The sequence below is a fragment of the Gymnoscopelus microlampas genome, assembly GCF_963454915.1.
Source record: "Gymnoscopelus microlampas genome assembly, chromosome: 9".
In the NCBI taxonomy this organism is placed as follows: Eukaryota; Metazoa; Chordata; class Actinopteri; order Myctophiformes; family Myctophidae; genus Gymnoscopelus; species Gymnoscopelus microlampas.
Window position 1 is genome coordinate 10,247,502 of NC_139946.1, and position 26,959 is coordinate 10,274,460.

General features: G+C 42.9%; 1 protein-coding gene across 1 annotated transcript in view; it reads right to left on the reverse strand.

Annotated features, from left to right (window-relative positions):
* Nucleotides 1-312: 312 nt before the first annotated feature.
* The window catches only part of ncanb (neurocan b), a gene marked incomplete at its 5' end in the record, with an annotated part of 142,303 nt that continues 115,656 nt past the window's right edge, over nucleotides 313-26,959 (reverse strand). Inside the window, 5 exons of the mRNA XM_084065954.1 lie at nucleotides 313-1,340; nucleotides 4,282-4,464; nucleotides 12,337-12,481; nucleotides 14,729-14,811; nucleotides 16,436-16,594. Of these exons, the coding sequence (XP_083922080.1) occupies nucleotides 1,210-1,340; nucleotides 4,282-4,464; nucleotides 12,337-12,481; nucleotides 14,729-14,811; nucleotides 16,436-16,594 (701 nt within the window). The 3' untranslated portion in view covers nucleotides 313-1,209. The remainder of the gene's footprint in view (nucleotides 1,341-4,281; nucleotides 4,465-12,336; nucleotides 12,482-14,728; nucleotides 14,812-16,435; nucleotides 16,595-26,959) is intronic.

The following is a 26,959-nucleotide window of genomic DNA, read 5'->3' on the forward strand; positions in this document are numbered from 1 at the left end:
TCCATCCCTCTTTTTCGCTTGCTCTGTGGCTGACAGCACAATTTTTATCAGTCCAGACAAGCAATAGTAAGAAGTGACCGTTGAGAATATGGTGAGAATGAGGATCAGTATAAATACAGTGAATGGAACTTACCAAGCCACTTAGTCTTTATTTGATAATTTAAACAATGTCAGTCCACAACCAGACACAGTATGCTGAAGTGAATTTAGGACTCATGACTGCTGTGCTGGGCAAGAGGAAAAACCCAATACTATATACTGTATGACAAACTGTCAACCAATGTTCAGCATAACCCTTGACAATGACAGCTGTATGGAGGTCTGACACAAATAGAGAGGTTTGGATTCCTACAAGTCTATCATAAAGTGATGTTAATATGTAGTGATGTGGTATGGTGTGATGCAATGGGATGGGTTGTGTTCGTCATCTTCCTCTGGGGCCAGGCACCCAAAATAAACTGTCTTACACTGACAAGAAGATACAACGCTAAACATTTAAATTATTCACAATGCTTCTGATCCAAAGTAAAGTATTTAAATCTGTTTCAGAATAACTTAGGAGTTATTGTAGGTCAGGTAAAATGTCTTACAAAGAGCACATCAAAAACAGAAGAGTCAAGGAACACACTTGTGTGTTAAGGACTTAAAAAGTCCAAAACATGGACCCTGTGTATTCCCTGACTCCACTGGATTTGATACAGCATTTTCAATGAAAGTCATCACTATTTACAAGTTTGTATTAAATCACTCCTCTCCCATGAATGTTAAATGCAGAACTAAAAGGTTCCCAAAACAGGTCAGAGAGGAACCACATTTCAGTTCATCTTTGAACTCGGGAGTTAAAGACCAAAACAAAAAAGGTAACCTGGTCGACGATAAACAAGTGAAAAGTAAAGCCATGGAAAGGAAAAGTGAAAAGTACAAAGGGATTGTTATTGTCCCCATGAGGCCTGGAAACACTCCAGCAGACCTCAGAGTTGACTATGATACAGGCTGACTCAAAGAGCCAGGAGCCGAGCTGGGAGCGAGGAAGGACAAGGCAGGGAAGGAGAGGGGAGACAGAGTTCTGGGCTGGAGGCAAGAGGAGAAAGTGTTTCGGGCAACCAGGTTGGAAGGACAGGAGAACAGGCAAACTGCATGGAGCAGCCACGGAAGAGAGGGAAGGGAGGAGGAGGAGGAGGAGGAGGGAGGTGGAGAGGCGTTTTTGGTTCAGAAGTGGGCGTGGTTGTGGCCCTGGTCTGCTCCGTGGTGGCCGCCGTCCCGATGGCCATGCTTCTTGTGCTTCCTGCGCTCTCTCCTGCCCTTGTGGTGGTGACGCCGATAACGATGGGACCTCCGGGCTATGTGAAGGAGCGAGACAAGGAGAGAGAAAGAGAGAAATCCACTATAGATTATGTTTGTTGATTGTATATTGCTTTATTTTTTATGTTATTTTTTTACACTGCTCACTTGACCAGATCTCCCTTGAGAAACCAATTATTTGAACTGCCTTGTCGTCAGATTAAGGATAAGAAAGGAAGAAAATGCACTAAAAGACAAGGGACAGATTCAGTGGAGACACAGATGCGCTTGAGTTTGTAGACAGAGCAGAGAGAGTACTAAAGCCTAAAGCTTTAGCACTCTCGGTATGCAGATCTGTAATGTATAGGACATTACATTACAATTACAATATGGAACACGTTACCAACTATGATCACTGAAGCACCCAGTAAGGCAAGTTTTAACTTGCCTTAACACATTGACTGATTTATAAAAATACATTATTTCTGATTTATTTTCCCAGATTGCGTTTTTGGTGAAAACAAGCCATATTCAACTGCCGATAACTAAAGAACAGAAGATCGCGGTTACACATTTTATTTTCCAGATGATACAAGAGACCCTCGTCCTCCCCCCCAGACATCTGTTGTTTACATCTTCTTTGAAAAACAAATTCTGTGGGTCTCGGAAGATTAGTACAAACGCTGGCGGTGGCGGATGAATGAATGAATTAATTCCAGGCAGTCAATGTGTTAAAAGACACAATCAATGTTAATTAAAGGTAGGGTAAGTGATTTGCTTTGGTTAAAATAAGTGTTAAATAGCTCTATATTCTGATAGTACTCATTGCTATAGAGTGTTTGTTCAGTATTAGGAGTCTCCATGTCTCTCCACCTCTTTATTAAACAGAAAATGCATTTTCGTTTCAGTTTCAGTTTCATTTCCAATTTTATCCAACCAGGACAGAGAACTCAATCAGGATACAGATTAAACAAGTGAAATTGGAAGTGATGACACTAAGAAATGAGCAGACAAAATTGGAACTGGAACACTATCCAAATTAAGCTTAAAAATTGGTACTTTCTCATGATTGGCTGAGATTTTGACATCTACCGAAAAATGTATTTTCTGTTTATTAAAGAGCTGGAGAGACAGGGAGACATCTGTTACTGAAAAAAACACTCTATAGCAATGATTACTATCAGAATATAGTATTTGAACCTTTTAACAAAATACTTTTTGTTTTAACCAAAACATATCACTTACCCTACCTTTAACTGACCTGAATAACCTCGATGGAATGTCATTTGATGGATTGTTATGCTTTTTTTTTCTACTTGACTTTTATTGTCTTGAAAAGGTTTTTTATTATTATTGTAAGTAACACAGTGGTGTGTTCTAGGTTTTTTCGTAGGGTATATGATACGATACGATGCGCGTGGTCGTGGGTATACGCTCTCGCGTTTTCAATGGATGAAATGGTTATTAGACTGTATATACTTTTTCCCCAGAAAAATCTGGACCGCATACGCCGTATACAGCGTATAATGGAAGAACACACCACTGTTGTAACATGTTGTGTTATATGAGATATGTATTGTTATGTTTGTTGTGGATCCCAGGAAGAGTAGCTGCTACTTTGGTGGCAGCTAATGGGGATCCGAATGAATAAAGAATAAAGTGAAGGTGAACGATGAAAGACAGGTGATAAAATGGTGACAATGGCGTGCTGTAATAAAAGAGTGTGTGGGTGTTAAGAGTTGAGAGGAAGGTGACAGCGAGGGAGGTAAAACCAGGTAAAATGCCAGAAAAACTAAATAACAACAACAACAACAGAGATCACAGAGAAAGGCCTGGATCACAGTCCTTTATACCCCTCTATGGCTATAGAGCCACTGCAGGATTCAGAGATGTGTTTTTATCATGCTGAATAGACTGGGTGCCTTTAGCAGTGCAACACATCACTGATCTCAACACCCACTTAAAAGCCTGAGTGTATAAGCTTGTTCCTGGGGTGTACTGCCAAATTGGATCTACTGGTACTGCTGGTAATTCTCTGGATTTCACCATGAGACATGTCCTGTGCAGTGAATCAAAATTACACTGTAGACATAAAAGAAAAGACAAACAAAAAAACAAAAAATAACGGAGCCTGAAAGATAAATGGAAATAAGTGGGAAAAGAAAAAACAGAGTCTTTATCACTCTTGACAGAAGCTACAGAATTCCGTCGTAGCTGTCAAGTGTGTAATGAAATACCACAAGGCACAATGTGATATATCAGCCACGCTCTAAGTCAGTATAACCTCTTAAAGGGACAAATATAGAAATTACATATTAAGATGTGCTATTCCGTCATAAGGAAAATGTTATTTTTAGGCAGAAATTAAGTTTATTGGAAACCCTGAGGCGAGGGAGGATATACTGTTGGAAAACAAAAGCAGAAGAATAGAAATATCTTATTTTGTGCCATGGTAATACTATTCTGCAACATAATATGTGGGAAATCAACTTTAATATGACACAACCATGGCTAACAACATTTTTATGACATCCATAATACTAATGCCATTACATTAGTATTATGACTGTACATTATACCACAAATAACCTCTATATATCTATACAGTACAGAGTTGAAGTGCTCGTACTCGGGAACGATTCAAGTTGGGAACAATGCAAGTTGGGAGTGGATGCCCCACGTTTGTGTCCCTTTTATCTCCATATATGGAGTTCTGTGTGAGGCATGCCCAAATCTATCCAGGCCAGTCTATGACGTCATATTGATGACATCAGGGTACTCCTGATTATTGTTTTTTGGAGATCCACTGATCTGACCGACTTCCCACTCTGTGCATCACTCCCTCGGGTATTCTACAATATGAAGTTTGATTGGGCTGACTCACTCACTCACTCAAACAGAGATTTTGTGAATTTCTAGATAGATTGTGGTCCTTACATTCTGTCTCAATAAATAGTAACCCCCACTCACACACAAACATGAAACAAGCATATCACTTACACTTTGTGCAAATGATCTTGGGTCTGTCCCATTTGCCGTTGGCGCGACACTTGGCAGTGGGCACGTGGCGCTGCAGGAAACCGTCAGCACACTGGTAGCGCACCACAGAGTGGATGTCATAGTGAGAACGCTTTCGCCCGATCAGGAAGGCATTATCTACGGTGGGCGGAGCGCCACAAAGCACTGTGGGGAGAGACAGGAACACACACACAAAAAGAATATCATAAACACTGGATCGTGACTTTTACATGCTGTCGGACAGAATCCTTGTTCAGAAATACTCTGACATTTTCTCAGTGTGTCACAACTGTTTCTGACCTGCTAGCTCTAGGCGTAACATGCAGGATTTTATATTGTAGTAGTAATCCTACTGTACATGACAAAAGAACGGCTGCATCAATTACTCCATTATTAATTATATACTCTAAAGGGACAGTCCACCCCAAAAATTACTTATTTTCTATCGATTAGTCACCCCATGGAGACTTGAATTCATGGATATTTTAAAGTTTTTGTCGCATTCCTAAGCCAATAATTTGATGACCAGCGGTAGGCAGCGATTCCGGAAGGAGACACAAAGGAGACTCTTTGTGTCTCAAATTATTGGCTTAGGAATGCAACAAAATATTAATGAATTCAAGTCTCCGTGGGCATAGAATAAAAGTCATTTTGGGGGTGAACTATCCCTTTCAGGCGGACGGCAATGTAGGATAATTAATTGACTAACACATCTTTCTGAAAACAGCTGTCAGTAAAAAAAAAAAAAGTGTGGGCTTAGTGTTTACTGGACAGCATGTCGGTCTAAGTCTTAAAGTCGGGGGGCAGCTGTCAAACCAGCGGATATGAGGAGGCTAGGGATTGGAGGCTCAGAACAGTTTAGTTTACACACTGAGATGGAAGGAGGACTGACACTATGGTAAGCCCCAGGGAAATGCCCACACAACATCACAAAGTTCTCAACTTTGAAAGCATCTGTAATTTTAGATTTTAGCGTTTGCCAATAGCAGACATACAAGCTCACCGAGCGTCACTTCGTGCCATGCTGCGAGCTTGTACATCTGCTGTTTTTGAACATTTTTGAAAAATCGCGTTCAAAAGCGTGAGAACTATTGATTTAGAAGGCATTTGTGGTGTCGGCCTCAGATCTTAATGGGTTAATGTCACAAGGGTGCCAATCCTCCCCTAAGGGAATGACAGGTAGAGGTCAGGGTGTAGTAACTCTTTCCCTCCCTAGATGGCAGCCCTGTAACTGAAACCTGTTCGCCCCCCCCCCCCTGGCAGCTATAGGCTGCCTTTGGGACGCTGAAAACTATTTGCAACATGTCTTTTCCAGTGTCTTTTCAGTGAGCTCACTCATATTCCTTAGATGTCAATTATCTGAGCCACTGCCACCGTGGGGTTATAGGGAGAGGTTGCAGGCCTGGAGCACAGGCAGATGTACTGTACAGCCCAGACAGTTTCACCAGCCAGAACGAAATAACCATATTAAGCTCCAAAGGGGTATTCTGGTAAACCATCCCGGTCGCGGAATTCACATTTCATTTTTCATTCATGGAAATGTGAATTCCGCGACCGGGATGGTTTACCAGGCTACCAAAGGGGCAGAGCTCAGCGCAAACGGAAGAAAATAACCAGAAAGTTCTACATATACTCTATTTAACCTATATAGTACAACAAAAATAGTTTCTGATAACATTTTGATTCCGACATCACTTGAAATCAAAGCAGAAACATAGACAAAAATGGGCTTGAGGGTCATGAAACTGTCTGGGTTGTACAGGTCAGGTATATCTGCCATGGACAGCAGCCTCCCCTTCTCTGTGGAGCGGCAGTTTTTCAGGAGGTAGAGTGACAATCTGGGAGCGGGAAGGTTCCTGGTTTCATCCCGGCTCCTCCTGGCTTCATGTTGAAGTGTCCTTGAGCAAGACACTCAACCCCTAACTGCCCCCGATGAGAAGGTTGGTGTGTTGTATGGTTGCCTCCGCAGTCGGTGTGAATGTGTGAATGTAATGCACATTGTAAAGCGCTTTGGAGGGAAAGGCACTGTAGAAATGCAGACTATTTTACAATTATGCAAATTGTTACATTAAAATGTGTAAATAGAATTCAGAGCTCATTATGTCTATTCACCAATTGCAATAGTTCAACAGAGTAAACTGCACCATCTCAGCAGGCCAGGGTAAGATTAAAAATGCGCAGAGTGAGCGCATGTTGCAAATGTTTTATAATCCCTCTCTTCCATCTCTTTATATTACCTTTTACTTTCTTAACAGGGAAAACCAATGCCATTACCCTGATGAAACATGTGATTCTTCCCTTTCCACTTGAGCTACAGTACAGGCACTCACTGGCCCAACATGACTGGCAAGGTAAAAAGTCAGTTCTTTATTAGATACCTGAATGTGACTGTGGACACTGGTGAGGGATTTCCCAAAGTGGGTGGAAGGTTTTTGATCAGGTTTTTAAAATTGAAGTATCAAGTGTCTACTTCTACTACTTCTCTACTCTAGTTTTGAGTGCATGCAGTTCATCCATCACAAACCATCCATTTGTAACTATTTATGCGTTTTGAATGGATGTTGTTTATTACACCAAATAAATTATTCTCCTTATGTATCCTTTTGCTTGTATGTGTTAGTTTTGTGTGTATTTTGTCCATCTTCCATCTTTTCCATCTTCATCCACTTCAAACACATCAAAAGAACTTGTGCTCTTATCACCCATGTGCTCAAAACAATACACAAAACAATACACAAACCTTTCATTCATACAAACAGGTAAACACTTCACCTTGCCAGCCTGCCTACAATACGCTTCTTACAAAGACGCTTCCATGCCAGGGACCCGTGCACAGAACACAATGAAATATCTACTTAATATCAAAATCTAAGCCTGTGCAATATAAAGGACTGGCACAGAAATTAAATGCATACATGCAGTATGAAGCAGGCCCTAATAAGTTACCATGATGAACATAATATGTCCATTGTTGTGTCCTATCGGACCTATAGCACACAACAAACGGTCAAACAGTTAACAATGACAGATCTGTCAGATTTCTCATATTCCATTCCAATTCGCTATGATTGCCTTCCTAACTTGGCAGGAGTGGCTCGTTTTGCACAAAATGCCAGAAATCATTAACTAATTTTTCCCCAATGCCCAGATTGCCAAGGACGACTTTGACAACGTTTTCCGTTTTTTTTTTTGTGTTTCCACTTGATGGCGCTCTTCGCTAACACATGAGAGACCATTTTATCCCCAGATACACACAGAACCAGGAGATCACATGATCCCAAGATCTAGTCCTCCATATTTTCAACGGCCTATAACAAGCAAACAGGGAATCGTGATGACATTTTTTTTCTTTCGTGGAAGCACAGTGAAACCCCCCCCCGTGATTAGCAACGATCAGGGGATCGATCATACTGGAGATAAATATTCTGTGACTACTTGAAAAGGTAAGAAAATCTAAAAATCGCTGGCAGTGGATGATTTATTTATTTATTCTGGCAGTGAATGAGTTAACGCAGCTCCCACTTGCTGTGAAATTGTGCATGCATACTCACTGTACAGTAGGTCAAGAAAGTCCCAAATAGGCCTCGTGGTTGCACAACAACAGCATTTTCTCACTCTCCATACAGTATACAGTAGGCCCCGGCCAATTGTGCCAGATTACATTTACCGCCATTTAGTGTTTTCTTCAAAGCACACATTTTGCTACTAATCCTACAGTTCTTGTCCACAACTCACATAAACCTGTACACATCATCTCTGGGGTCATGTGATCCAGATGAATACGTTTGATTTGATCCAAGTGCCTATGACTGCCTTCCAAAGTTTGCGGGCCCTGGGCAACCAGGCCTGGAGGAGACCTGTGTTTCGAGGAGCACACTTTTCTTTTCTTACGATCCATAAATATTTCTTGTTATTTATGCTCCTGATGACATCACTAAAACATCTGATACAATAGCTGTTGAAACAGATCAATATTTACAGGCCCTGTGATTTGCTCAACGCTGCCTATAGTTCCCCGCTGTGTGATGCATGGTTGTGCTTTTGTAATATGTCTGTGTGTGGCCTGCTGGTTGAATATGCATTCCTCTGTCTTCCTGTGCCTGTGTAAGCCTGGCAGGCAGTAGTCAGGCAAAGTGCAGACTGCAGACAGCCAGATGCTGGCTTCTCTCTGCACTCACAAGGCCCGATGGGCTCCAAGCATCACTACACCTACAGGCTATCATGTCAGAGTAGATTAGAGTGAAGGGAAAGTGTGCGTGTTCTCGCTACATTGTGCTGGTAAGTGCAGTGCTGTGTCTGTGTCTGCTTTCTCTCCAAGTGGCAGTATGTAAAGACTAGTCGTTAGTATGGGACTAAATGCTAACGTTTCTGCGTAGGGCAACTATCCAGGTGCAGTACTGGGGTACGACACACAATTAGTTCATGTCCTTGAGTGTGTATGTGTGCTCTAAAAGTGTTCTATGTGACTGGGTACTAGTGCAGCAGGCCAGGCAAGCACAAGACAAAAAGACCTTACTCTCTACTGTAGGTATTGTATTGTATCTCTATAACTTTACAAGGTCATTGACAACAGGTGGAATAGTGTGTGTGTGTGTGTGTGTGTGTGTGTGTGTGTGTGTGTGTGTGTGTGTGTGTGTGTGAGAGCATCATACAAAAAAAAGCATGTGCTTTCACTTTCTATGTATCGTCAGCCTGTTGGCTGTCGGCCGGAGACCTCGTATATGTCCAAAACTGAAAAATAACTTGTGTTCCAATGGATCCAATGTAGTTATTATCTAATCACAAGCTCTTGTTAATACGTTGAATTGGTTCAATATTTATAAACCCACAGACAGGCCACTTTCACAAAAATAGAACAAACCTATCTACAAGCTCACAACACAATGTGTTGTGAGCTTGTAGATCGGCTAATTTTGCTACTTTTGTGTGACACTGTAGTACGACGAAGTGGGGCATTAATTCATGAAAAAAACATAAAAGGTTGAAATCAAGATAGGAGGTTTCTGTCCGACATGAACGATTATGAGTGTGATCACTCCCATGGCACCCAATCTCTCTCATCAGGATGACTGGCTCCCCTCCTCTGAGGTCAAGGGAAAAAAAGGTCTTCACCCACAAAATGCCGTATCACTGCCCCTTGTGTGGCTGATTAACGTGCCCGATAGGCAGCCAGCGTGCTGCTATCGCCCAATCAAGTAACAGACCACTGATGAGCATAGAGGCGGAGAGCAGGACCGATGAGTATAGCAAATCAGGCAGAAAATACTCAGCATGTGGCTGCTGAACGCCACTGATAAGACAAGACATGATCTGGGCTTGCTTTTGGATGAAAGATGGAGGGTGACAGCGACAGTGGGGGGAGATGAAAAGATGCCTGTGATTGTAACTGACTGATTAAGGTCAGAGGTGGGCTGGAACCTGGGGACTTGTGACATCCTACTTTGGAAGTGGCACAGCCCCTTGCTGATGAGAGAAATATCATCACTTCTCTACAGTGGTAGGCCTGATAGAATTAGATCCCCTGCAAACTCTCTAGGGTTTGGATGAGCTTGTATACTTTGATTCTAAAAACAGTCTTTGTCTAGGCTCACAGCATCAGGCAAATAATTAACATTAGCCTCAAGATTTTCACTACGAAACATTCAAATGTCTGTGTCTCTGACATTACACGTTTGCATAATATGAATGTATTGTACCGCACACTGTACATACATCGTTTTCTTTCCTCATTTGAAGTATATAACATTACAAGTAAGAAACACAGTAAAAGAGTGGCCAAAACGTTTCAGTAAATCCAGTTTTAACGTCAATATGTTCAGATAATGTGCAAATAAGTATTGCTTCATATTCACTAACAGTTGTGCTCGTCATGTTTTTAAATTTAATTTTCCACTTTCGCTCATGTACCCCCCTATAGAACTTCTGCACACCCCATAGGATATATGTGTACCCCATTAGAGAAACACTGTACTAGGGATTAGAATATTGACTTACGCCTGGTTTTAGTACCTGGGCAATGACTCGGCACAGGAGGGGATACTGTTTTTTCTGCCTCACCAGTGACTCATCACTCACAAAATGTGACCACGGCTGCATTCCAAAAACAAGTGATTGATTGAAGAGTTTTAATTAGAATTCATTCTAGTAAGTGTTGGCTGCCGAAAAAACTAAACAGAACATGTCATTTGGGACTTTCTACAAAATATTGCATCAAAGGTAAGGTAATTGTAATCAAGATGGAGTGTTGCCTAGTAAGATAATATAAACTTAAGTGATTCCCTTGATGATTATGTTCAGGTTTTTTATTATTGCCTGATAACAAAATGGAGTAGTCAATTAAGCAATCATTTATATCTTACATAAACTAGAGCCATTTTTAAACTGACATAGTAGTCTGCATTATGGGAATACCTTGGCCAGTGAGACTAAACTGTATGACAGCATATGAACAATCAAAGATGATATGAAGAAGTCTTGTTAGTTCGGATTCTATATCTGTTTTGGAAATTTCAGTACTTTGGTTTGCTTGGTTTGGAAGTTGAGAGAATCACAGTTCTAAATAATGCAAAAAGCAAGTATTACCTAAACTATTGCCACATACAGGCCACCTCCATACAATGTAGTCCCCACAGGGGGTGACAATTAGTCCGACAGACCATTATCCCGATCTCCTAATAGTCCGACAAATGTTATGTTAGAGTGAGGTTAGGGCTGGGTTTAGGCTTAATTATAAAGGGGGCCGTCGGGGCACCGTCCCCACACGTGGAAACAAGACTAAAACTGATCTAATTGTATGCTTGGGCTGAAGTTTTGGGGATGCCGACACCAGTGACCCATTATTTCTAAAAAACCCTGCCCTAGTCTCTCATTCAGACCAGGCTGCTAATCCCTCTACCTCATTATTAATATGTTGTCCTGCTATTGGACAGTAGTCTGACCTGTATGCAAATGAACAGCAAAAATAATCTCTAACAGGCTCTCTGAGGAGCAAGTTTTGGCCTCTTTCCTCCAACAGCCACTGTACCACAGTTTTAGCTGCATCAGGGGACATCGAGTAGAATAGAGGAGAGGACATTTGCCATTGATATAGGGATTTAAGCTGCAAGTATAACTCACTATACTGAATTTAAGTTTTCCTCAAGTGAAGTATAAAGTAACCCAACCCTTTTGCACCCCTCTGCATTAAATTGCATTTCACCTCAGTAAAGGAGAACCTTTTATATAAGACAGAGCTGTGGTAGGATAGCAGGTTGCCGACTGACGTGCTGTTTCAAGCGGAGATATTAAGCAAGGTTGGAGGATTATGGGATAGAGGTGGATATAGAGTGAAGAGGCATCACACTGTGGTATCACGAGTGTGAACCTGAAAGGCGTACAGTATGTACATGCACTGATTGAAGAGGCCAACTCAGGCCCACACTCCCACAGCACTCAAACATTAAATGCTGCATGTTTACAGGTAGAATGGACTGTACATGGTCTACAAGTGTCTACCCATATGGTGAGTATCTCGATCTCTCTTGACTTACACATGTAGAGTGGTGATACATTTTTTGAGTAGGACACAGGGTCAAAATTTGATTCAAGTGCTGCCTGGCGACTAGATATTGTTCTGTGATTACAAAAAGCACACTGTCGTTCAATAGAAATGATCTGAAAGTCATGTAGGGCTGACTTTATGACCACATCAGATAATACTGCCAAGCCGTGGAAATCACAACGTGTGCATGACCCGTTTCTCTCCCTCACGACTCTTCCACGTTTGCCTCTCCTTTTCACATTAGACGCACAGCCATCTAAACGTCCTTTCTCATCTGCCCGCCTCCTCCCGACACTCAATTGGCTGTCCTCTCAATTATAGCTTTGATTATAGATTCCCAGGGTTTTTTTTTTTTTTAAATAGCCGCTCGGCAAGCCAAATGTTATCCCCAGAATAGGGATGCTAGGGTTCAAGTGTATAAGTGGTATAATCACCCATTGTAGTAGCTGCAGCACACATGATGCTCGTGCTCCTCTCCTCAACCTTGCTTTTCTTACCTGTTCCCTTCTTGCAGACGTAGGGCAGATTGTAGTTGCAAGGCACATCGTTCCATTTGCCGTTCTCGTGAGCGATCATCACAACACAGTCCTCTCCTCCGGCAAAGAAGTTGTCTGGCTGGTTGTCACGCCAGTTCTCATATTGCTGCAACGTCACATGCACGCGCACACAGTCACACGCACGCACGCACGCACACAAACACGCACGCATGCACACAGACACACAGACACACACACACACACACACACACACACACACACACACACACACACACACACACACACACACACGGTAATACCCATATTATCAGATGAAAATTATCAGATGAAAATGAAAATATGTCAAAAGGAGACCTATTGTAATTTCTACCTGACTAGAAACAATACCCTGTAATATGTTGCTGCACAAGCCTTGTCATTTTGCCTTTTTTTTCTGTCACTCACTGCTTCCTTCGTCTAGTTGTGGAAAGTGCTTCAACATTGATGCATTTATCCCGGAAGGGCAATTTGTTTTGCAGCATAGACTGCATCATAAAAACAAACCAACATGGTTAATCATATTAGTAAGTAGCACTGATCCTGAGACCAAATCAAACCACGGAAAATTGATTCCAGTCAATGCATCTTTAAAGTACATGGGTGTATGTAACCCAACATTTCTGTATTCCTGCACTGCAATATTGACCTTGAGGGTACATTTTTAATACTCTCACATACAGTATTAACACTTAAGATTTACAGCGGGAGAATCTGAGAAACGTGTCGTTCTTACAAATAGCTAACGGCAATTCAGTCAGGACAGCTCATGTCAAAGTTAATATGTATCAACAGCTTAAAAACTCTGTAATACGTTTATGTTTACTGGTATGGTTCTGTTCAGAAGCCCCATGCTCTTCCTTCAGCATGCAGGATAAAGCAGGGGGGATGCAATAAATTCCCCCAGATTTAGAGACTGAACAGAGCATGCAGCGACAATGATAAAATGTGATCAATAACAGAGCCCTGAATCAGGTGGAGGTAGTAGCTTATGCCTAATTTATCCTCCGTCGTACAATGGTCTCCCCTGCCAAGAATTGCAGATCTACAAGCTCACGGCACGGTCATTTTTGGCCCGTACGACTAAGTACGGGACACTCTTACTGCAAGCATGAAGAGTGCAGGATGCAGAGTGAGAGTAGTATTAGGGGCTGTCACTAAAAATACCTCTTTGTTTGTGAGAATGAACGTGATAGATATGTGAATCAGCCAAGGTAAGAGCTTGACCATGTGATCTGCCTGAACTAACCTGACGCTCAATTCTGGTCCTCACAGCATCCACCATCTGTGACCTGATAGCCCATGTGACTCGTGGCACTCTTTGTCGATCAGCAAAACTGCTCACGTCAGGACTCAAGGTCCAGCAGTTGACAACTGAGCCCAGCAGATACTGTATAGAAGTTGTTCTCAACCTTTTCAGGCCGTGGCCCCCCAAAATAATCCTATTTGAACTGGGGAACCCTGCACCCAAACCCTGACAAGCACTAGGAATGTAGGAGTTGAGGCATTACATTTAGTTCGACTCGGTTCCACAGAGTTCAACTATTTTCACAATTTTTGCTTCTTATTATAGCCATTGTGTTCTAGTTTTTTATTCGGAGGGGCATAAGATAATTATTCCCTGCATGGCATGCATGCGTATAGGCTACACGCTCGCGCGTGGTCAATGGATGAAATGTTTAGTAGACGGTGTATGCTTTTTTTTCACATTTTTCTGCACGGCATACTACGTAAATACTGTAGCGTAACACGGTAGAACACAGCATTGCTTTTAGCCTATTATTTGACAATTTGGCCAGTTTTTATAGTATAGTTTGTTGATGACTTTTGATGCAGCAATGGACTTTTTCGGGGTATTAAAAAGGTATTAAAAGTCCTTAAATTGTCACTTCACTGTCATCTGGAGACCCCCCAAAATCATGTGGGGACCCCGACCCACAGGTTGAGAACCACTGCTCCTGTATACTGTAAGGCTCTTTTCCGCTACAAGAACTAATGGAACTGTATTGTGCCGTTTAGCGTATTTTACAGGTTCTAGATTTGTTTCCACGTGCTACGGCTCAGTTTCATATACCGTTCTTAGAACTACATTTGGGCCCCGCTCAGGAGGCCGTACTAACCCTGAGTTCTGGGAACCCAGAACATATACTTTAAAACTAGTCGATCCAGCTTGTGAATCGGCTATTTTCCCTCTTCTTTTTTTTTGCGTACCTCCCCCTTCAGGAGTGGTTCTGGTTATAATGGAATACTTAAACAAGAAACCATCACAGAACTTCGTAGGTTCTAGAAAGTTTCAGGGTATGGAGGTTTCTGTGTTACCCTTCATAGCCAAAAAGCCACATTTTAAGTCTCTCACCAGGTCCATTCTGTCCGTCCACTGGAAGTCATCCTCCACTGTACGGTCATTCAACCCGATCCAGGTGTTGTCATGGCTTAGACCTTGATGAACACACACACACAGAGAAATAGGAATATACACACAAAAGTGTGCATGTGTGCACACATGCACACACACATACACACACTTGCTTCAGCCTATGAATAAGTCTGTTGTAAGTCTGTACAGACTGTGTAAGCCTGATTTATACTTTTGTCCCACGACACTATAAGTAGGAGGTCGGAGAGGCTTATGGTCGGTATCAGCCGAAAACTCTTATAGATTAGGCTTTATTCTGCTTGGGGACACGTTACAGCATGAATATCCTGAGGAAAAACAACATATAAAGCCAAACACAGCCCCCACAGAGCATGTCTATTAGATCTTATCACAAAATCCTCCCTGAGCAAGAGGCAAGGGGTCATGCAGACACACATCACTGTCAGTGACACCTTGGTGATGAGTTTTTGTTGTGCGTAAGTGTGTGTTTTCATGTGGTTTTTCGTGTGTGTGTGTGTGTGTGTGTGTGAGAGAGAGATGGAATTTCAATTACAGTGTTTCTGATTAACATCATCTGTGCATGTTCATATGTGTGTGCGTGCTGTTATTGGTGTGTGTGCGAGTGCACACGTGCGGGTGAGTGTGTGTGTGTAATGGAATTTCAATCATGGTGTATCTGATTAACATCATTACCAGGCCCATTAATCTCCCTAATGGCTCTTCTCCCCTTATTGTAGGGGTGGAGACGTCCATTTTCGAGGCAATTAAACACACTTTTTGGTAAATGTGTCTGTGTGAAAGGACGATGGGTGTTAAGATGAATTGTGTTGCCCTGCCATCTCTTGGGAGACAGAGGGTCGGCCGCTTGTGACCCGGCCTTGTTATGATATGCGTGAAGCGAAGGCAGAGGTTGAAACCCAAGCTGAACACAAGTGCCAAAGGTCCTGTGGCTCCAGGGACGGTCTGCATGGATAGTTGAATGGCATTGCTTTCGAGCAAAACCTCTCAAGCGTTTAACTTACACTGTCTGATGCATGCACCTCTTACAACTGGATGCTTATAATGTGGAATATCTAGAAATGTAACCATAATATTACCCCCCCCCCCCTCCCCCATAAAATAGCAAAAACAACAAATCTACAAGCTCATCGCGATGCAGTGTGGGCTTGTAGATCGGCTACTTTCGCTATTCGCCATACAACAAAGTATACAGGGCTTAATGGATACATTTTAGACCCATGGTTCTCAAAGTGGGGTCCGGGGACCCCCAGGGGTCCTTGAGCGGGTTCCAGGAGGTACCCAGATAAATGCTGGATAGTTAGGAACCAAATGTTGCTGTAACTCTGAGAGTGTACAAATGGAACCAAATGGACCCTTACGGGTCCATTTGCACTCTCAGAGTTATGGTGGTCCGTGGTCTAATGCAGGGGTTCTCAAAGTGGGGTCCGGGGACCACCAGGGCCCTACATACATCAGCTATTTTCAAAAAAATCTTGACATTCTTTGAAAATGTTTGAATATTTTTGACATTTTTAACTTTAATCTGGGATGGGGGTCCTTGGTACAAAATCTTTTCAGATGGGGGTCCGTGGCCAAATACACATTAATTTAGGGGTACTTGACCTGAAAAAGTTTGAGAACCACTGTTTTAGACCAATTGGCTAACTGGCTAAAATGTCTGCCTACCACTGATGAACTCCTGCTCGACGAGGGTGTGGATGCTGGCCAGGTGGCCGCTGTGCTCCCTGCAGTCTTTCTCGGCGTCCTCCCAGGTGTGTCGGCGACTGAAGTATCTGTAGCAGTGGCCGTGGAACTTCCTCCATGTGTGCTCACAGCCCTCGGTGTCTGCAGAGAGCGAGGGAGATACCACAGGGGAGAGAAGATGAGAGAGGAAGAAGGTGAGAGGCGGAGAGACCACGTTTCTCGTCTGCAAATCCCCAGAAGTTGTGTGAAGAGACAGGGTTATGTATGCAGGCCGAGAGATACGAAAACATGGAGAGGGATTTGAAATAAAGGGAGGAATTTCACTGCTGCATTTTATCGTCTTGTTTTTCCAAATTCATACATAACAAATGTTCCCTGTCTCAGTCATAGCACACAAAAATCTACATAATATTCTCAAACATACTCCTCTTTCATTCTCCAGCTCTCTCTCTCTCTCTCGCTCTCTCTCTTCCTCCCTGTCTCTCTCTATCTGTACTATTTTGCTCAAAGTGAGGCACTTTCCCTCCCGTGACACTATCTTTGCCCTCCTCTTCAACCCTGTTCCCTCTCTCCTTGTCTCTTTTCCTCTGTCTGGAGTCTGAGTGCTAATCCACAGTGGTGGCAGTCCTATGGCGAGGCAGCTTAGTCCAATGAAAGGCCTTTTAATCTATTCAAACTAGAACAATCTTGAGAAACGTCTTTCAGAGTGCAGTGCTTGTCGGCTAATTAAGCCCTGTCACAGTGCTGTCAGCACCTCCCTCCATCTCCTCCCCATTTCTAAAATTGTCTATCTCCAATTCCCTCCGGGGGTTAACTTAGTGACTGAACTGTACTGTACATCTCAAATGTGATGACAGCCGAAGGAGGGGTGGCTGAGGAGCGTACCACATGGGCTCTGATGCCTTGGTGGCGTACGTGTCCCGAGTTTGATTCCTCTCCATGACTCTCTCCCCTGTTTCCTGTCTATCTTCACTGTACTCGTATATCGTAATAAAGGCAAAAAGCCAGAGGAAAAGCGTATAAAAAATGTGATGACAGTGTGTATGTCAAATCTGCGTGTGTGTGTGTGTGTGTGTGCGTGTGCGTGTGCGTGTGCGTGTGTGTGTGCGTGTGTGTGTGTGTGTGCGTGTGTGTGTGTGTGTGCGTGTGTGTGTGTGTGTGTGTTATGCCTCTAGTGTTAGGGATATATGAGGTAGGGTTTGCGTGTCCCACAAAAGTCCATCTACAGTATGGACATAATGCTGAAAAAACATAATGCTCTGCTTTTATCTTTTTTTAAAGATATCTTTTGGGGCTTTTTTGCCTTTTATTGATAGTACAGGAGGAAGACAGTTAACAGGGAGAGAGAGATGGGGAAAGACATGCAGCAAAGGTCGTCAGGATCGGGACTCGAACCCGCGCCCCAATGCTCAGATGTTTTCTAATGACCCTTTTAATTAGTTAGATGTATGTAACTTAGTATGTAACTTTTAGTATGTAACTTTGCCCTGTGTTTACATAACAAACAATTTTAGTTTTTGTCTCCGCCAGGCCGAAAGGCATGGCGAGAGAGTATGTTTTTCCCCTTGTCCGTCCGTCCGTCCGTCTGTGACCAGCTAATCTCCGGCACCGTTGGCTTGATCGCAGCGAAACTGAGCACACACACTCCCTGGATGCCAATTCAGAACCTCTGCCCCAATTTTTTTTCTCATGGGCCTTTTATAGCGCCACCAGGAGGCCGATTTGTGTAAAACATATTTCTTGACAGTACTCCTACAGATTTTGTCCAAAAATCACGCAAATCGGTACACAGTATCTCTATAGTCATTAAACGAAACAGGTATTTCAGATTTTTCATATTCCATCCTGATTGGCTAAAAATGTCTTCCAAAGTTTGCAGGAGTGCTCCGCTTTGAACAAAATGCCTCAAATCAATTTTGCACGCACATTCCCATTAGGCCGAGGAAGAAATACCATTTGAAAATGTTCAAATCAGCCTCATGGTGGCGCTATAACAGGCCGATTCATGTTTTTACCTATAACTGCACCGATCTGTGTAAAACTTTGTATGCACACTCCCTAGAGGTCAAGGAAAAACTTTTGCCCTGCATTTTTCACATCTGCCTTTTATAGCGCCACCAGGAGGCAGACTTATGTAAAACACATTATTTTATACTACTCCTTCCAATTTTATCAAAATTTCACGCACATCGGTACACATGATCTCTATAGTCATGTGATCAAGACGGATGTGTTTGATTTTTCATATTCCATCCTGATTGGCTAAGATTGACATCTAAAGTTCGCATTATTGGCTTGTTTTGAACAAAATTCTGCAAATCATGAACGCACCTTCCGATAGCGGTGAAACTTTGCACGCACATTCACACTATGTTGAGTTACAAATGTCAACCTTTTAACATTGGCCTGTTATAGCGCCACCAGCAGGTCTAATTTAGCAAAACAAATGTTTTTAACAAAATGCCTCAAATCATGAATTCAGGGTCCGATTGTCGTGCAAGGCCTAAGAAGAAATGGCACCCTTTTCACATTGGCCTATTATAGCGCCACCAGGAGGCCACAATAGCCTACCTGACCTGGCGGAGACCTGTGCTCCGAGGAGCACTTTTTCTAGTTTTACCAATTATTTCCCTCTAGCTCAGCAGTTGTCAGCCACTGGAGTAGTGTGGTGGTGTTTACTTGCCAGAACACAATGCCCTCTCGCTGTACTTTGGTGTTTTCACTGTTTGTTTTGGTAGACTGGGACTGGGTTTTTGGGATACAAAAAAACACCAAAATACAGCGATAGGGCAATGTGGATCTGCATGCAAACACCACCACACTACTCCACTGGCTGATAACTACTGGCATAGAGAGAAATAATGGTATATATTGTTTTGTTATGTAAACCCACTGCAAAGTTTCAGTACATACTACAGTATTCCTTCAAAGATCCCACTTCCACAAGCCTTAAAAAGTAGATGTCCCTGCTTTCGAGGCCCCATCCTGGCATGCATCTATACTGAGGTTCTCACACATTCTTCAAATTCAAAGACAGCATTCCTAGAGTCATTTATTCCACTTCTTTTGTGGAAAGAAAACAACAACAAAAAAATAAAAGCAAGCATGACAGTACTGTTCAACAGCAACAGAAGAACAAATTGAAACTGACTAATAACCCTAAGGCTAACCCTCAGTTAGACACCTAAGCCTAATTTCTTTGTAAATGTGTGTGTTTGCATAATACATGTAGGGAATGTTTCGAGTATGTTTGTTAACCCAGCTACCTCCCATCCCCTGAATTCCCCTTTAAAGGGGAATTTTGGACCACGGTTTTCTTACCTTTTCTATTATGTTATAAATATCCTAGGATGAATGGTACAGTAGAGAAATGTCATAACTCCATCCCGGGTCCACCACAGCTAAAAACGTGCGCCAATAGGCCTTGCGCTAGATCGCATATTTTGATAGCTTTTTCTTGGTTTTTATTTGTTGAGATCTGACGTTCATAGTAATAGAACACTATGCAACGTGATTGTCTTGAATGCGCCCCACCGCAAGTCTCGCTAGACGAGATTTCAATCTTGAAATTTTAATCTCGTCTCGTGTTCTTTATTGCATTGTTGATACTTTTAGTATAGTAAAACTTTGTATAACCTTTTCCGCCACTGCAACTGGGCAGTGTAAATTGGGCTGTATGCTTAGTATGCAGACAGGGGAAGAACGGGATAGGGGAAGACTAGGAGGGCAGATGAGGAGTAGAGAGAGGGGAAGAAAATGCAAAGGAGGAGAAGAGATGAGAGATATGAGAAGATAATATCGAGAGCTGTCTTTGATAGCCTGATACCCATAGTGTGCAATGGGTGATCTGTCTTTCCTCAGTCCTTCTTAATGTAATGCACTCCTTACAATGCTCTCCATCTGCTGGTACTGTAGGTTAAGATGAGATGAGCTGCTGAAGCGGATGATACTTAATGGGAAAGTACTCATCTTTCTCTCGCACTCTCTCCATTTCATTCTCTTGCAACCTTATAGCCATCAAACAGGCAATCTGACCTCTGCAGCTCTCTTGCCGGCAGAGTGGGAGTGAGAATCGTATCAGGATATTGATGTTTGCTGCATTCAACTTAAGAACTTAGTTGTGTGTGACCTATCAAGTGATTTCATTGTTGTATTACAGTGCATTCTCTTATATGAAACACAGTTAGGGACCGAAATTCATGAACATACGCACGCACGCACTCACGCACTCACGCACGCATAATAAAGGGGGCAGGGAGTGAATACATCTGCATGCTACACACATGATAAAACCAAAGGGAGACAGAGAGGAGAGGAGTGATAGACAGGGAGAGAGAGCTAGGGAGCAAGACAGACTATCCGATAGAAAGCAAGCAATATGAAAACATATCTGGGTGTTCTTTTCAATATTCTTTTCAGCAATATTTCAAACTTTTGAAATAGAAGCAAGACAAATTGCTTCTATTTCAGCACGCTAACTTTCCAGGAAGAAATGCTATAGTTTCTATTAGCTTGTATTCCCCATTGAGGATGTCATTGGTAGGCAGGTTTCTGAACTGTCTATATCCCACTGCCCACCAATGAGACACAGAGTGAGTAGGTGGAAATTGTCTACTATTACAACTTTATTTATTTTTTTTGCTTTAATAAAGATCAATTATGTGAACATAAGGTTTTTTTTTTTGCAAATCTTTGAATATATATATACAGTATATGTTTTAAAGCAAACATTTTAACTCCGATCTGTGCTTCTGGGGGTCCCTGGAACAACATATTTTGAGATGGGGGTCCCCGGCCAAATACATGTCATTTTGGGGGTCCTTGACATGGAAAAGTTGGAGCACCACTGATATAACAACATACTGTTAGGATTTAGAAAAAATGTTTAGATATGTATTTGGCCCACGGACCCCCATTTCAAAACGTTTTGTTCCAGGGACCCCCCAGAAGCAAAGATTTGAGTTACAAATGTTACAAAAACAGAATTTTCAAAAATAGGAGAGCTAGCCAAAGAAATCTTAAAATGACACAGATACGTTCCCGGATTGAACGGGTTAATATGTGCAGTTTGTGAACATAGCTGCACACATCACAATGGTAATTTGTAGTGATCCCCAAGGGGAAATAACTTCTCTCAATTGACCCAGCAGTGGCTTTCTCCGAGTGAGCACACGGGGGAGCAGTTGGAGGTTAAATGTCTTGCTCGGGCGTCATGAAGGAGGAGCCCAAGATCGAATCGGGGACCTTCTTATTCCCAGACGGTCGCTCTACCTCCTGAGCCACTGCTGCCTGCCGTGTTCAGTATAGCACACTGTACAGGCTGGTTGCTTGTTGTGTGCATGATCTAGTGTGGGGACAGTCGTTGTCTAATTTGGCCAAATGGAAATTACATATTTACAATGTCAATGAATGTCAATAAAAAACATCAATTGATTATTCAATAAACTACATCCGCCTGTAAGTTGAGAAGTTGAGAAATATATGAAGTTGAGAAACATACTGTATGAAATCTGCTCAACCCTGCTTTTCCAGCTCTCTGACATGAGCTTAGAGGGCATAGTTGTAGAGATGCTTGCACTTTCATTATTACATTTAGTCTCTCTCTCTCTCTCTCTCTCTCTCTCTCTCTCTCTCTCTGTTAATCTTTTTTGGGTGCACACTTATCTGCTAGGGGCTGGGACATAGAGACATAGCAGGAGACAGGCTCCTTTTCCCCGTGAATCAGCATCTTGCTAACCACATTCCTCCCAGCAGTACAGGGAGAGTATAGCTCGTGACATCTGAGTGGTAGATCAGTGTTAGCCATAGCATGATGTTACTGCAGTTATCAGAAACCCTGCAGGACCAGTGCCAGTTATGCCACCATTTTTTACTTGGCTGGCAACTAATTCACGCCCGCCACCCCACCCCACTCTGCCATCACTTCCAGTAGCTAGCCTCCACTACCTCGCTAATAAGTCTCTGAAATTGTTTGTCCACATGGTGGTTGCTGCATTTTATTGGTGTTGGGAAGGTGTCCAACTTGGCTCAGGAAGGTGGACAGTGGGTCGTTATCTACAAGAACAGCAAGACAACAGGCACTGGGGGCACTTCACAGGAACACACACACACACACACACACACACACACACACACACACACACACACACACACACACACACACACACACACACACACACACACACACACACACACACACACACACACACACACACACACACACACACACACACACACACACATGTCCCTCAGTGAATCGACACAGCCTCCGCTGTGGGAACAGACTGGCTGTTAGCCCAGCTACTGTGTGTGTATACGTGTGTGTGTGTGTGTGTGTGCGTGCGTGCGTGCGTGCGTGCGTGCGTGCGTGCGTGCGTGCGTGCGCGCGCACGCACAAGGCTTGCGTGTTGATCGTGTACAGAAGTCAACCTTGGCCACTCATCCTGACAGGGGATGGCGGCATGTGAAAGCAGTGAAAAACAAATTACTGCCATAACCTGACAGGAGGGCAACGTGCACACTCGTGCATGCACCTGCATGCCTGCTCACGCACAGAAGGGCGCATGTAATTTATCATGCCCTTCTCTTGGATCACTTGTGCTTGGTACTTGGTTCCCTCCCACTCTCTCTCAATCACAGTCACGGGATCTAGGGGTGCTGAGGGCGCGGCGGCACCCCCACCCCCAGGTGCCACACCCCCTCGCGTCCCCACCCAGGAGGTTAAGAATGAATATTGATGCAAAAGAAATCTGCCATTATAATTTCATAAAGGGACTGTAGTAGGGGATTTTTTTTAATTGGTATTATTTTTGCAAAAGCACTGTCCGTCCATGACTAATTATGTTCTGATGGACCACTGTGCACCAATATAGTTCTTTATGTGATAATATTGCAGCGTGTGCGGATTGTGTGCACGACGACGCATGACATTCAAGATCCCCATCCCGCACTTCAAAGTAGATTTCTGTCATTGACATTCTCTGTAATCTGCTAAGCTTGATAGTTAAATCCTTTTGTCAATTCCGTTTATCAGTCAATCAAAGGTTAAGATTTGAAATGTAGGCATCTTGTCTGGCTTCACGCTGCCTATAGCAGAGAGAGAGGGGGGGGGGGGGGGGGGGGGGGGGGAATACCGAATATCGTTATTGCCTTGGATTGCGTATGTTTTGTGAAGGCATCCGTTTGCAGATGCCTAGGTTTATTTTCACCCCCTGGTAAAAACAACTTCCCACGGCTATCAATCACAGCTGGAATACTGGCAGATGTGTGCGATTTGGATGATAGCTTTACGTCAGGGTTAGAAAAAGGGGTTACAACAATGGGATTCTCTGTGGGGCGCTAAACCCCAAATCCAGTAATTCCAAAAGATATGAAATAGATTGCACATCTCACACTTCAAGACAAGCAGGGCAAAACACTCACTTAAAACATACTTACACTTTCTTATTTGGAACAACAGAGAAACACAAAGAGCCTTCCTCAGAGCACTTATAGAACACGGATTAAACTCAGCAATACACGAGGGCAGAATTGGCACACAGCTGTGGTTTGGACCTCATCAACTAGGAACCAATTACTTTTCATATCCCATGATTCTACTGTAGATACAAGGACCAATCACAGACGTAATTAGATTGATTTAAAGCCTATTATAGAGTATGAAGCTGCACATAATACAGTTTCTGCAATCATAGATCACAGCCAGTCCTAACCTAAAAATAATTTGGGCGCGGAGGGGTGGAGCTTCTACATCGCGTTCAATACAGTGAATAAGTGAATTTTGACCAGGTTTGACCAATAGTAAAAGCTGGTTGACCCCACTTGGCAGGCTTTTCGGGTTTTGCTTGTACTTTTCTTTCAGTGAGCCAACCACTTTAACGTAAGTAAAATTAACTACATACCAGTAAATCAGCACTGCCCACAATCCGCAAGACAAGATGGGTAAAATGTACACGTTTAGCACCTTGGCATGCATACAGTACATACTTTTCCCTGTCAGAGGTGTAAAAGTGATCGTGCCCTGAGGTCACACATAAGCTTCTGAAGGGGAGTATCCAATGCCTGCCTAACATGGTCAAAACATTTGCAGGCCTGCATTTCATTTTCCACCTTGGCTTTAACCCTAACTTTTAAATTGTTAAGTGAGACAAGCTCCTCCTGACATTTCATAGCTCCAGGCCAATGGAGCAGACAACTGGAAGGCTTTTCCCCCCCTAACTCGGTCAGGAGGAGGATACTGTTTTGAGAACATAGCCAATAAATGTTATGGCACTGCAGGGTTATGAATGTGCATAAATATGATGGGAACTGTCTAAGTATTGCCCTAGAAATGAAAAGGTACCAGTGACTCAGCCTGCGAAAATTTAAGGAGGGCCAGCCTACACTCATAAAAAGGTACAATGATGTGTTTGAGATTTATAGTTGGTGACAAACCTCAGCACCCCCGTGGTACACCGTGTCCTGCAGACATATTGCTGCCACAGGAGTACAGTATGCATCCATAGAGTATCGCCATAATCTATTAATGGCAAGAAGGTAGCAGAGACAAGCCTCTTTCTTACTTCAAAAGAAAAACCTAACTTCAGTCAGAATACTTTCCTGTCTAAATTGAGACTTTAGATCTCTGGATCTCACAAACGCATCTAGATCTGACACTGGATCTGGAATCCCCATTGTTGCCATCCAGATCAGCCTGGACATTGGGTGTCGTTGGGGGGGTTACTCAATACTGTGACATCCCGCCTTGCTTCCTAGCTAATGTTCTTCATTGTTTAATTCTTCCTCCATTTGCTCTTTAATTTATTTCCTTATCTCATTTCAGAGACTTCATTCATTTCAGGTCCTTGTTTTTCCCGCCTGTGTGATTTCACCTGTCCCTCATTATCCCTAGCCTTGTGTGTTTAGTCTACGTGTTCCCCTCTCTCAGTGCGAGTTTGTCTTTGGACCTAGTGCCTTGTAGCATTCCAGGCTCTTTTCCTCATGTTGAGTTCTCTTGGTATTTTTGATCACTGCTTTGTTCACCCCTGGACCTTGCCTTTTCCTTGCCAGATTTGTATGCATATCTTCTGACTGACTCCCTCCCTGTGTACCAAACCTCTGCAAGTGAAGATCGTTTTTGATTAAGATTTCAGCCTCTGAGTTGTGCTATTGAGTCTTCTCGCCGGTAACTCACCAGCTGTTGATTCAGGCCCCAACTGCTTTGGGGCCTGAATCAGACTTGCATACATGCATACATATTTATTTTGTGTTCTGCCAGGCAGAAAGTTCAGAACTGTGCACAGGGTTCAAGGTTAAATGTTTTCTTTATTATCTCCGCTAGAGGCCAGAGATTACATTTTCTCCTCTGACCAGTACATAAAAAATGATTTTCTTCAAAACACAACTTTTTGCTGCTACTCCTATCGATGGTGTCCAAAAGTCACACAAATCGCAATACATTATCTCTGGGGTCCTGCAATCAAGTCAGATTTTTCCCATTCCATTCTTGGCTATGATTGGCTATGACTGACATCCAAAGTTTGCAGGCAACCCGGCCTGTCGGAGATCTGTGCTCAGAGGAGCACACTTTTCTTGTTGCTACATCTTGTGCACAGGTACATAACAGTGAAATTATTTTGCTACCGTTCCTCAGACACTGTAGAAGCAATAATAGTAACAACAATAGTAACAACAGGCAACTTAAGGAGAATGGCAAAGAATAAAAAACAAAACAAGGAATAATCAAAGCATAAGAGTAGCAGCAGTATCAAACCAGTTTGAACCATTGGTTCTGCCTCTGAAGGTACACACACACACCTTGCACACAGCACCTGAAGGTGCAAGGTTCTTCCTCCTAAGCACAATCTAATATATAAATCGGGAAGAGAGAGCGACAGAGAGACAAGGAGATCAAAACCAAACAAACTTGGCCTTTCTCACAGATCTTAAACCTTGTTTTGTCACATTGCCTTGCTCTCTCCCTGACAGCAAGCCTCAAAGCCTGACATCAAATCAACCTCTTCAAATATTTACTCCTTTCTTTTCTCTCCCTTTCACTGTACACAGAAAAATCCTGCGTTAATGTTTCCATTTGTAACTCTGAGAGTGTACAAATGTAACCAAATCAACCCATTTGGTTACATCTGTACACCACCAGATTTTAATTAACACTCATTGTTCTGTGTACGTGGCTAATGTATGAAAACCATTCCCTCAAACCCAAGGACATTTTCCTCTCTGTGGTTCACATCATTTCTTTGTCAGACTGATTCAAATGCACGGATGTACGCAATCAAGCACGCACGCACGCACTGCACACACACACACACACACACACACACACACACACACACACACACACACACACACACACACACACACACACACACACACACACACACACACACACACACACACACACACACACTCACACTCACACTCACACTCACACACTCACACACTCACACACACACACACACACACAGTTGAAAGAACACTCAAGATTTTACAGTGTCGGTCTGAGGGGAG